The sequence below is a fragment of the Astatotilapia calliptera genome, chromosome 13 (assembly GCF_964374335.1).
Source record: "Astatotilapia calliptera chromosome 13, fAstCal68.1, whole genome shotgun sequence".
Taxonomy (NCBI): domain Eukaryota; kingdom Metazoa; phylum Chordata; class Actinopteri; order Cichliformes; family Cichlidae; genus Astatotilapia; species Astatotilapia calliptera.
Window position 1 is genome coordinate 11,589,284 of NC_137434.1, and position 12,456 is coordinate 11,601,739.

A 12,456-nucleotide genomic window follows, 5' to 3' on the forward strand; every position below is an offset into this window, starting at 1 on the left:
TAGCAGTTTGGTTCAGTCCAGAATGTGCGAGTGACCCTGAGGGCGAGGGTGTCCTGCGGTTGCCACAGCCTCGTTGGTAACAGGTTATGTTTGCGTTCCTTTCTCTCCTCTCCTTTGCTTTCCGGAAGCAGCACAGAGACGTGTCATCTTCACTAGAGAGTGGCGTGTCCAAGAACTCGCTGTACTCCAGGACCACGGCCAGCTACATCGAAGGGGAGAGTCCCCACTTGCCCAGAGAACTGGACCACTCTTTGGGAATTGCACGAGAGGAGGTGCCCTGAAAATATTTCTTGTTCCTCCGTAAGTCATTGTTTGTTCCTTTAAGTCTGCATCTCACATTTAATGAAATGATTTTGTCTCCATCCTCAGATTGTGACAAAGGAGAAAGAAGTGCTGGAGTGGCAGAGGAAGTATGAAGACAGTCGACAGGAAGTGGTGGAGATGAGGTAAGAAGAGACACCTTGGGTTGTTATCGCTTTCATACACCAGGATCCCACACGCAGACACTGAAGCATGAATCTAACACCTAGCTGTGTTTCGGACTCCGCCCATTATCAACCGCCGAACCTCTCAAGCGGTTTATCTCGCTTAAGGTGTCAGACAAGGCCATGATTAACGGGAGACTGGATAGCCATTTAAAAAAATCAACACCTCGTCCTGTTGGCAAGGAGTAGAGATAAATAGATGGAGATCATGTGATGTAAATGTAGAGGTTTTACTGTTAAAAAGTTATATGTGAGAAAATATCCTAGGTTATGCTCAACTGAGCTCGTAACTAGCAGTAGCTACACTTGTTTCATGATGATCAGTCTAGGTTAAATTCATAGCTTCCAATTGGGGTTTTGGGAAAGATGTACAGTAAAGAAACTTTACTGTGTGTCAGCAGGTGGCGGGTGTCAGCTGTCTGCTGCTCAGTTAGTGTGGATAAGTCGGAGCTTACTTCATTTGAATGATTAGACTTTGGATAAGGAGAGGCTAAGAGGCTAAGGGGAAGGCATGGCTAATCTATCCTCTTACCTCTGGAAACTTGCTTTTAAAAAGACGAAGCTTCGTACTGGGTCCTGTTGCTTTTCTACTAGTTGTGTCGAGACACTTCAAACAACAGAAATTCAATTTGATTTTGAAAAGTTGTGCAGTAAATTTTGGAGCTAATTCAAAGCAAATTCTCCATTTCCTCTAAATACGGCGCATTTACTGTAAACCTGGACGGCGATAAGTAGCTTACAGGTGTTTGCTGGAAGGGTTCGAGCAACAGGCGGGTGGTGCAGGGCTGCACATGTCAGAGGGAGAGATGGGAATTTTTGGAAAAAATAGACTTCTTGGTATTCGATGTGAGGAGTCTTCTTTTTTGACTTTTTATGTGACATATACTGAAGATTTGCAACTTCTCATCCACAGGAGAATTGTAGCTGAGTATGAGAAGACGATTGCCCAGATGATAGGTGAGTTCACGTAACCATAAGCACGCAAATTTCATTTTAAAGCTGCTATTTTTGTTTCCCGTACTCTTCCACTTTATTTTACTCTTGTTCATTTGCAAACTGATCTGCTATAAGGTCCTTGTGAGGCCTTACCCAGTGCTACTGATCACAGATATTTGAATCTTATTTGAATTTTTTTTCTGTCCTTTGCAAAATTTCGCTTTTCTCTGTGTTTGCTTTCATATTTGAATGACGTGAACTGAATCCTCATGTCAGTGGAGGGGACAGCACTCTCCTTTGCCCGCTCTTGTTCAGCTTCTCTGGACTCATTAAATTTCACCGCAGGCTCACACTCCTGCATTATTCCTGCTCTCACCCACATCTTCCTTTCCACCTTTGAACGTCCCCGAAGATTTGATTTTTTTTTCTTTCACTGCGACCGGCTTTTTCTTTTTCCTACTCTCATTAAAGCACTGTCGCACACAGGAACAGTCTGCCTCTGCTAATGTCTAACACTCGGCTCTGTCACGTGTCTTGCCCTCCCAGCTTGACTTAACACAGTCCCTTCTTTTCTGTTCTGCTCCCATCTTTGCCCCCCTTACTATTTGATAACCCTGACAGGCATGCCAGGTGAGTAACGAGGAATTGTCTTTCATTTGTTTGTGTCAGCTCGCATCTCTCCATCCGTCCATCAGAGAGGGGAGCAGCTGTGCTCAATTTCTTCATCTCATTCAGAGCCATTCATTCATTTGTTTGGTTTTTGGGGGGGGTTTGGCTTTCACCCTGTAGGCTGAGACTAGTTTTTAAAAGAGAGACAGGACTGAATCTAATGAGTTTTAAAAAATGACTTTGTTGTTGTTATTGTTCATGTAAAGTACAATATTATACATATTCAGTCAGATGTAATACACACTGTAAATCTGTACATGAACACGTGCACTTCACCCATGACTGGCGATGGCTGTGAAGTCATTCATGCAGATTTGGTGAGTTAACCGAGTTGCTCATCGATGGGAAATGAAAGGGATATTTGTAGGCTGAAATAGTGTAGGCACATTGATATTTAACACTGAAAGGTCTTGAGGCCACTCTGATGTTTCTCCTCTGTTTTTCTTTTCTCATTGTTCAGCTTTTTGTGTTTTGCATGCTACACTGGTTTATCAGAAATCCTCATATAGTGCAGTAAAACATCTTGTTGAATCATACTACCACAAATACATTTAGATATATTGTCAGAGAATGAGAATGTCAGAGAAGTCTTTTGTGTGTGTGTGTTTGTGTGCTGATTGGGGTCTTTTAACAGTATTTTTACCCATAACAGCAGTTTCTTCACCTAGTAGACTCTTTATCTGCATCCTCTCTATGTGTGTCCATCAGAGGATGACCAGAAAGAGAAATCTCTTTCCCATCACACCATCCAGCAGCTCATCATGGAGAAGGACCAGGCACTGGCCGACCTTAACTCTGTGGAGAAGTCTCTTGCCGATCTCTTCCGTCGTTATGAGAAGATGAAAGATGTGCTGGAGGGCTTTCGCAAAGTAACACAATTTATTCCCAGGTTTTTATCAATATGAACATCTCGGTTGGTCATCTCAGATTTTTTTTACTTGCCCCCTTGTGTCACCCACATACAGAATGAAGAGGTATTGAAGAAATGCGCTCAGGAGTATCTTTCAAGGGTTCGCAAGGAGGAACAGCGATATCAAGCCCTGAAAATTCATGCAGAGGAGAAACTAGACCGGTGAGTCTGTGCATATTCTTATTATGTCACATTTTCTGCAATAACTGTGTTATTTTCGCCACCACACTATCTACACTGTAAATGCAGTAAATGTAGTACAGTAATGCAGTGTCTTATGTGAATGCAAGTAAATGCTGGTGCTTTTTAAAGCTGCTAATTTTTTCACTATGTGCATTTCAGTTTTTCTTACTTCCTGAGCACAAAAGCTCATGAACAATATAAATTTTTGACTTCAAATACTTTGGTTTAAATGCTTATTTCAGTTCTTTGTAGTCATATTTTATTTATTTATTTTTTCTCGATATGTGATGTGATTTCTAGCGTTTGTGGGACTGAGAACAGTGTTGAAGTTTAGCTAGCAGTGAGTCTCCATAACATTGGTACTTTCCTGTACCAAAAACTGTTCTTTAAGTGTACAGCATAACTTATTGTCTGAGCTGAATTATGTTTGTATATGAGTCAGTGTAATTGGAAACAAGTCTAGCTAGCTAGCTAGCAATGAGTCTAGCTAACATTGCTAGCTGAAGCTAAACCAGTATTTACAGTGGCTCGTATCGAAACATATTTCTATAGATTACATATGATCCATATTAACTCTTTGTTGACTTTTATTTGCTTTTTAGATTTTATAGGCTTTTGTGAGTTGCGAAAAGGTGATTTCTTGTATCATTTGTGTGCCTCCAGGGCCAACGCAGAGATAGCTCAGGTGCGGGCCAAGGCCAAGCAGGAGCAAGCTGCCTCTCAGGCCAGTCTGAGGAAGGAGCAGATGAAGGTGGACTCTCTGGAACGCACTTTAGAGCAGAAGGTCAGTTTTAGGATATAAGAAGATATTAAATTAAAATTTTCTAAAGTTATCCAAGTGTATAATTTTTTGTTGCTAACTGTTTTACAGAATAAAGAGATCGAGGAGTTAACAAAGATCTGTGATGAACTAATTGCTAAGATGGGGAAGAGTTAGCAGGCCACATCACAATGAAGCCAAGCAGAAAATGAAGAGAAGCACTCCTTCTCAAATTGATGGACCTCTAAGACCAAAGTGGTCTTGGGGTTGTATTTCCTACTGACCATGTGTATACATCATCCACAGGATTGGCTTCCTCCTAATTACTCTGTATATTTTTGATGTTTCAGTGTATCGTACTGTATCAGGGGGTCTGCTTTCAAGTTTTATCATATCACTAATGAGTATGCCTGTGTGCGCGAGTGCGTGTATGATAATGAGAAAGTGCAAGCATTGTTTATGGGTTAAATTATCTATTATGATGTTGCCATGACAGCCACTGAGGGAGAAGACTGTTTACCCACTCCTGTTATTGTCTCCTCTTAATAAAGAGAAAGATAGACTTTGAAGGTGAGAACCAGATTGTTAGAGTTATCCATAAAATGGTGATGCACCACTAAGAGAATACAAGCGATCACTATAGATTCTTGCATGTGAGAGATAAAGAAGAACTTGTAATGTTAATGTTTGTATATACTGTAGGAAACAACAAGACTTGTGCATTTTTGATAGTTATTCTGTTGTCTTCAGCCACTCCCCTCACATAACATTGTAGATATTTGTCATACTTGTCATAGCTTTTTTGATGAAATTGTGGAACTTTATTTTTGGGATTTTATTTTGATAAAAAGCAAACTAATTGTGACTGTGTTCAGTTGTGACCAGAAGTAATTTAATTTTGGATGAACCTGTCCTAGTCCTGCAATGGTTGTTTGTCACACTGAGGAATAACTTCTCTGCACAGCTACTGTACAGCATCTGCTTACAAAGTGCAATAAAAGATGGCAATACAGCATGCTGAGTTTAATTTGGTTCTTTTTTCTCATTTCCCCCCCATTTTTACATCTTTTATATTCCTCTATGTGATATCCACCCATCTTAATAGTACCATGTTGTACCCCTTCTTTCCCTTTAGAGATTTTGGCCCATATTGACATGACAACATCACACAGTTGCCTCAGATTTGGTGGCTGCACATCCATGATGTGATTCCAATAACACCACATCCCAAAGGTGCCCTACTGATTTAGATCTAGTGACTGGAGGCCATTTAGGGACAAATGGCACATTATCATGTTGGGAACAGGAGAAGAAGTTTACACTGTGCTCATAAACATGGTCATAAACATGATCTACATGGTAAGCGTGAAGTAGTCAGGCTTGAGTGTTTAGTAAGGTGGTAGGTAAGCAGACACAGCAGAGATTTTGGATTCCCAGTGAGCTCTGTTATACGTGAAACATAAACCAAACCTCCCCCAAATTAACTAAAAAAACAAAAAGCACATGGAATAGGACTAGCCCCCAATCATAATGTCATGCATACAGTGCCCTGCAATTAACACTATTAGAATATGCTGCATGCAAACATATCCAACCCTTTTCACTATAGTGAACTTCAATTCAAATCATGTACACTTTACAAATTTACTTTCAAATTCAAAAGAATTAGTTGAATGACTTGTTGTAATGCTTAAGAATAAATCAGATTGAATACTCACAGATTTGATAACTGTGGACCCCATAGTTATCAAATCTGAGACACAGTATCAATCATGTTGATTACAACTTTCCAGAAAGTTGAGAAAATACTTAAATTAGTAAAGCAGGGAAGAGGTGAAAGATGCACAACATTGTTTTAGCCTCTTAACCATTTAGAGGCAGTCCACCAAATTATAAAGCAATTAAGTAAGTAGTAGCATTCAGCAGACACACAACAATCACAATGCTACTCCATGCACGCTGGACAAGAAGCAAGCTGGTAAGAGAGCTGCTTTTATATCAAGCTTCTCCAGTTTATACAAACCCTCGCTTTGTGCAGGCTCATCACAGGGCATCATTTTTTTTTATTTTAATTTTGCTAAACTTTAGTTTTTCCTCCTAACTTCTGGCAATCTGCTCACTTTGTTCTTCTCTCAGTCGTCACTCTCTTCACGCTCCTCTTTTGCACCTAAAATCACATATAAACATATTATATTTATCAATAAATTGCCATAAAAATAATTTAAGTTAAATGATTCTAATTGCAGGCTGGGGATGTGTGTTTGATGACGTCACTTTGACTTATTACCTTGACTTTAACTGCATCCACTGTCCATACGTCCATTGTGTTTCATTTTGCTGTGTCTCCTTCTCTTCCTGTCTCTGTCTTTGTGTTGTAATCCAAAAGGTCAAAGTAAAAGTGAAACCGAATTTATAACCTCAAAAGCTAAAATTAGCTAATAATCTCTGGTGAGCTAGCTGATGTTAGCTAATGTTTTGGGTGCTATTTAGAGAGCAAATATATACAAACAGGCACTTTTTAAAGTCACATCAGTGACCCTGTGTTATCAGAAGAAGTTTCCCTTTTGCTTTCTAATGTTTCAGTAACCTGTGTTTTGAGCATACTTGTGTCAGGAAATTATCTCTTCATCTTCTTCTTTCTGCTGCAGCACCACAAATCTTCTCTAATAATGATAAGTCACTGCTAGTGAAGCACACAGATGATGTAAAAAAAAAAAAAAGAATAATAACATGTAATGCTATTGCTACTGTTATGGTTATTTTTAGTGGTGCTTGAGCACTCCTGAAATGGGTTTAAACTTACCAATGGTGGCCATTCTCATATGATCTATGGACTCAACAGGGCACTTTCAACCAAATAAGTTTCGCTCACAGGATATTTTCTCATTTTTGGACCATTCTCTGTAAACTCTGGGGACGGCCGTGTGGGTGATCTACAATTTCTGAAATGCTCAGACCCGACAAATATGGCAGGAGCAGTCATGCTCTAGTCAAAGTCACTTAAATCAACTTTCTTTTGATGCTCATTTGTAACTGCAACAGCTTTTTCCTCACATGAGAAATGCGAGTTTAGACCAGGCCAAAAAAAAAAAAAAAAAAAGTATTATGATGAAATACACTTGCACAGCACTTCTTGTTTTTGAAACTTTTAATTTTTCAAAGATGTAAAATGAGGGATACATATAACTCAGGGTTTGTTTTTGCAATCAGTAAAAGGTATGTGAAGACATGTTGATTAACTATGCTTTGATTAAATAAAATAGACAAATTTGGGTTCTGCAATAACACGAAATCCCAAAAATAGAGAAGGGGAAAACCATTAGAACTTAAAAACAACCAACAAGAAACATCACAGGGTGGAATAACGAGCACACCAGGAAGTGATAAGAACTGCAGGGCACAACACAGGTCTGAGACTGGGGTAAGTAAACCTGAATACTAAACACACGAGACAAGTGGTTGACGACTTAAAACAGTTAGTAACTTAACAGGAACAACTAACCTAAGGATTAAGGTTAACCACAACATTCTGAGTATTGGTCAGTCTAATGAGTGCTGTGAACCAAATCCTTGCTTTGCTGGCAAAGATGAACTACCACTCTTCACTCTGGCACAGCTGGCTGCCGGCAGAGCCCGCGGGCACACCATTGCAGCCCCCCCTGGCTTCTTCTCTGTGGCTGCTGGGTGACCCCTCGTCTGGGGCTCTCCACAGCTCTTACCGGGAGGGTGGCAAGGATGCACCTCCGATGGTCCTCCTTGGGCTCTCGCACTCTGGGTCCTCTGGATGTCTGGGGCCTGGATCTCCTCCATGCGCGCTTCATGCCCTGGGGGACAGGCCTATGGCTCCCTACACCCTCTAGCAGATCATTACATGGAGAAACCTTTTGAATACAAGCACGCTCATCCACACAGGTGTGCACGCAGGTGTACACACAGGTGTTCACTGTTCTGACACAAACTACACCTTTCTTGGCTGCTACCTCAAAGCACATTGAGCGCTGTCAGTCCTGCGTGTTGCACAACAACGTTCATTATTTAGTATTTACTGTTATTTACACTTAGCTGGATTAATGCAATGGTGTTGTGTTTATTATGTCGCTTTTTTGCTTGTTTTCTCTTGATCCGGGAGATTTTTTTTTTCTTTTTGTTGTTGCCCCTACCCAACACCTGCCATACGTAAGTACTTTGGCACGACAACCAGCAGGGACAAGAAAGCAAAGAGCCAAACTCAGGATGGGTGTGGCCTCAGCAAACTGTTAATGCGAGAGAGTCAGAATCAAATCCATTATGTGTCCTCTGTCCATCCAGGCTGCAGAAGCAACTGTTGTTGTTTAAGACAGAGTGGTGGGCCCCAGTTGAGGGGCTAGTAATCTCCTGGCTAGTACAGGAAGGAATATCAGCTCATCTGATAGCTCAGATTAAGCTCAGGGGGCTTTAGGAGCAAACAACCTGCTTTTCATTGTGTAGTCGGGACAAGTGAGGACCATCAGCGCCATGAGAGCTGTCCACTATTGTCTGCTGCTTCTGTTTTCCCTGGTCCTGCTAGCAACCACCTGTAAGAACTTTTTCTTCTTTATGCACCTCTGTTTGCTGGTTAACTGTTTGTCCATCTTTCATTTCATCTCACCTCCTTTCAGATACTGTACGTTTCAACCCTTGCATTATAAATAATAGTTTGTGTTTAGCGTTTAGTGTATTTAATGTGTTCCTGAAGAGTAAGACCGTGTTAAACAAATAACTAAAATGAATGGCTCCACTGTACATTCTGACTTAAGGAGCGTAGATGCTGGACATGATGGACCTACAGTTATTTCTCGGGAAAAACCTGACATGTTTCATAACTTCAGTAGGATCATTAAACATTAAGTCCTTTTACTGACCTTATACTTTATTTATGTCATGTTCACTAATTGCTGTCTGCAGTGATTCTGATGGGTTTCGTGTCGCTTCAGTCCATCACTCTCCACTATACACCCAAGAAGCACGCACTCCCTGCAAATAATCTCTTAATAGGCCTGGAGGCTAATACTTACAGCATGTGTGTAGAGCGACAATGCCGCGGGGATAGATTGGGGCCAACTGCAAACAACAGAAAGTATTTATATACCAACTCAGTATACGTGAGAGCACATGTGCAGAAAACGGGCCGATTATGCAATTTCTTTGTTTCACACGTGCTTTTGTAGCTTCGCTGTTTATTTGTGGTTAGGTTTTGGTAAGTTATTAGATAATTTAGCTGGTTTCATTTAAAAAAATGCCACATCTTGTTGTATATATGGAAAAAACTTCTCTTTTTAATATCTGTTTCTATCAAAACTTAATGATGACAGACCTATCCAGAGTTGAAGGAGGTTATTTTGATGGCCAGTACAGGAGATATGCTGCTGCAAAGTATGTTTGAAGCTTTTGGTGACTCCAGTTCTGATCCTCTTAGGAAGCAGCCTTAAGTTTGTCTGGAATTTAGGAGATGGATGGAGAGTTTCAAAAGGAAGCCTTTAAGTATTTCAAAGGTCAGTTAGTTTTCAAATAACAGCTCCCTCCTCGGGAGAGCTTTAGAAAGATATTTAAGTGTTTTATGTGCTGAAGTGGGCTCTGAGGCATTAGCTAAAGTTTAGAAAGATGTATTTTTTTTAAATGTGTGGGCACTGGTGAAACACTTTGGTTGATTTGGGAAAATTCATATGAAGGAAGTTAATTAATTTGTGCTGTTTCTCTTCATATTCCCTCTGGACCCAGGGAAAGTCACACATTTATAAGCCCTTCATGCACTTGCCAACCTATAGATCCTGTGTAAATATGAATTAGAAATATCTAAGCTTCGGACACTTGTTGGCACTATCCCATGCAATCATCTTCAGTTATCTAAAGCAAACATTTGTGTCCTATGCTGTAGAGGTTTTTCACCCTGACAAGATATGCATGTACAGCTGACTCTTTCTTATATAGTAGCGCTCTGTTCCCTTTCAGGTGAGACTATACGATGTTATACATGCATGGGCTCCAATAACGATGACTGCAACCGACAAGGCTCCAAAGCTTGTCCTGGCTACTCTGATGCCTGTGCTGTAGTGGTGGGCCATGACAGTGAGTCCAACAGTGACAGCGTAGTAGCCTTTCTTTTTACTAGTTTAATTCCAACCTTCCACCAAAAAACTCCATTTGTTTCTCTTGTATATGTGCGTGTGTGTCTTTTTTGTGTGTTAAATAGACGACAGCCTGCTCTCTGTAGACACATCTCGGGCAGCAGGGGGTCTGAGGCTTTTAAGGGAATGAAGAGATTTGCTACTCCTACTCAATGAATGTCCTTAATTAGGACACAATGTGTTCATGGCACCAAGACAGATTTACCAAATCTCAGCCAGCAGATCTTTTTTAAAAAAATTTTTTGGCTGTAGATATGATATTTTTATTTTAATATTTTATAATCAATAAAAATCATTTGGACTAAATTCTTAAAAGGTGGTAGGTTTAGCATTAAACCTGCAACTTGTAATATTTCAGCTGGGAGTTGTTTACTCTAATGCTGTGTTTAAACCTGCATTAAGTGTTTCAATGGTCTGCTGTGATGAAAACAACAACAACAAAGAAATCGCTGAAAGCAAGACTAGCCAGGAGAGTTTCTTAAAGCAACAATTTAGCATCGACTTATATTGATTGGACGATGGCGGACAGCTTCTAAATGAGAGTAACTGGCTTCATTTTCTGTTTGTTAGGTGGCGTGATGAAGTCATGCTCTTACAAGTCCTTCTGCAGCCAGGCCAACAGTCAGGGCTACAGGGCACCAGGTGTCAGAGTTCACTGCTGCTACAGCAATGACTGCAACGTAACAAGCTTCGCCAACCAGCTGCCTGGACTTACCTACTTACTGCTGTTTTCTTCCATTTTCCCACTGCTTTTTTAAGTAGACGACTCAATCAAGCCCGCATGTATCCGACTGCCAAATAACACTGCCAAATTCCATATTCCATGCCATCCTTGTTACCATTTCACTTTGATTTACCTTATTTATCTGCTAGATATGACTGTGTGGATTATATTCACCGTGTTCCACTGAATCTATTAAAAAGTACTCAAGTGAATATGTCTTTCAATGGATTTCACTAAGCCAATAAGTAGATCCTAAGGGAAGTGCTGAAATAACAGGCAGATATATATATATTTTTCCTGCATTGAAGGGGAAGAAATAGCATTTGAATTTTGAATTTCTCATGTTACTCATCCTGGTTCCATGCAAACCCTATAATTTTTTGAAAGTGCAGGAAAAAAAGAACTAGAGTAAGTTTTTACCAATCATCTGTCAAGGTATTACTCCGTGCATCTTTCAGGCTTCACATACCAATACAACCATGAATGTCAATGTAGTGTGTCATGTACAAATGCAGCACTAAGAGTTCACGCCACTGGTGTGTTGTTATATTATTAGCCTTACCTCTCAATCTCATGGCTGAGCTGTGTGAAATATGATGAAAGAATGCTACTCACACACTGAAAAGCCATATAATCCTTTTATATGGTGGTGGCCAGATGTGTTGCTCTGATGAGGTTAATCCATGTTAGAGAAAGGAAGTCTGGCCACACTTTAACAGTGGATGGTGAACAGGTAGATGCTATATAATAACTATCTGTGCTGTCAATTGTGTCATTGCTTTTAATTTTATTACCAGCTTCTTTCCAATTTCATTGTGATGTACATTAAACTGGGCTGTTGATATCTTTATGTATTTTATTTCGATCATTTATTTTAATATAGTTCCTGTGTCTTTCTTTCTTTTTTTTACATTTAAAAAATACAATTTAATCCTCTTTGAAAAAGAGGATTCTTATCCTTTCTGTGTGGTGTATATACTATGTTGTAAATAAATATATATTCAACTACTGAGTGGTGCAAATGTCAAATGTAAAGATACATTTATCTTGCAGTAATTCTATAACTACAACCATTAAAAGAAATCTTTTGTGAAAGTCGCTGGGTTAACGTCGTTTTTCTGTTCCCAAATATCAAAACAGAATGAAAACTATCTTCTTTAATCAAGTTGATTTATGTTTTTGTGTTTTTCTAAAAATCCTGCTGATTTCAGCGTCAGACTGAATAACTTAACCTGATTGCTGTGTTTTTGCCTTCATATATTTTTTAAAAGGGTTATTAACTGGCTGGCTTAAGCTCTGTTTCTGACACAACGCTGGTCAAATAATGGATTGTTTGTTGTGAAGCACCTTTTTACTCACTTGCACACTCAAAGGGCTTCCTACAGCAAGTCTCATTCATCCAATCAAACACAAACACTCACTTTCATACAGCCCTTTTATTCATGCCTGAGCACTTTCTAACATTTGTGCACACACTTCCACTCCGATGGATACATCAGAGGTAACTCTGGGTTCAGTATCATGCCCTCGGATGCTTCGGCATGCAAAATGGAAGGGTCGGGACTGAGCCACTGACCTTCTGGTTGGTACACCTGAGCCACAGCTGCCATCATTATTCTTCCATTATTATAACATCACTGACTGTC

At 39.9% G+C, this 12,456-nt stretch overlaps 2 protein-coding genes across 17 annotated transcripts in view; both read left to right on the forward strand.

Moving 5' to 3' along the window:
* tacc2 (transforming, acidic coiled-coil containing protein 2) overlaps nucleotides 1–4,958 on the forward strand; it is a 36,467-nt gene extending 31,509 nt beyond the window's left edge. For all 16 annotated transcript variants that reach the window (XM_080288222.1, XM_080288237.1, XM_080288225.1 and 13 more), the window contains 7 exons: nucleotides 132–272; nucleotides 370–446; nucleotides 1,399–1,442; nucleotides 2,799–2,959; nucleotides 3,056–3,162; nucleotides 3,847–3,967; nucleotides 4,055–4,958. In XM_080288222.1, coding sequence (XP_080144348.1) covers nucleotides 132–272; nucleotides 370–446; nucleotides 1,399–1,442; nucleotides 2,799–2,959; nucleotides 3,056–3,162; nucleotides 3,847–3,967; nucleotides 4,055–4,120 — 717 coding nt within the window. In that variant the 3' untranslated portion in view covers nucleotides 4,121–4,958. The remainder of the gene's footprint in view (nucleotides 1–131; nucleotides 273–369; nucleotides 447–1,398; nucleotides 1,443–2,798; nucleotides 2,960–3,055; nucleotides 3,163–3,846; nucleotides 3,968–4,054) is intronic.
* Nucleotides 4,959–7,654: 2,696 nt separating this feature from the next.
* On the forward strand, nucleotides 7,655–11,905 carry ly6pge (lymphocyte antigen 6 family member pge). The gene is made up of 3 exons (XM_080288239.1): nucleotides 7,655–8,498; nucleotides 9,911–10,027; nucleotides 10,657–11,905. Exons 1-3 carry the CDS (start codon nucleotides 8,438–8,440, stop codon nucleotides 10,842–10,844), a joined length of 366 nt encoding a protein of 121 aa, XP_080144365.1. The 5' UTR covers nucleotides 7,655–8,437; the 3' UTR covers nucleotides 10,845–11,905.
* Nucleotides 11,906–12,456: the final 551 nt, after the last annotated feature.

Excerpts from the sequence above, each read along its gene's own strand:
- ly6pge (XM_080288239.1), top strand. The coding sequence starts at position 8,438 with ATGAGAGCTGTCCACTATTGTCTGCTGCTTCTGTTTTCCCTGGTCCTG. Across the intron at positions 8,499-9,910 it reads GGTCCTGCTAGCAACCACCT|GTGAGACTATACGATGTTAT; the intron begins GTAAGAACTTTT and ends GTTCCCTTTCAG. Across the intron at positions 10,028-10,656 it reads TGTAGTGGTGGGCCATGACA|GTGGCGTGATGAAGTCATGC; the intron begins GTGAGTCCAACA and ends TCTGTTTGTTAG.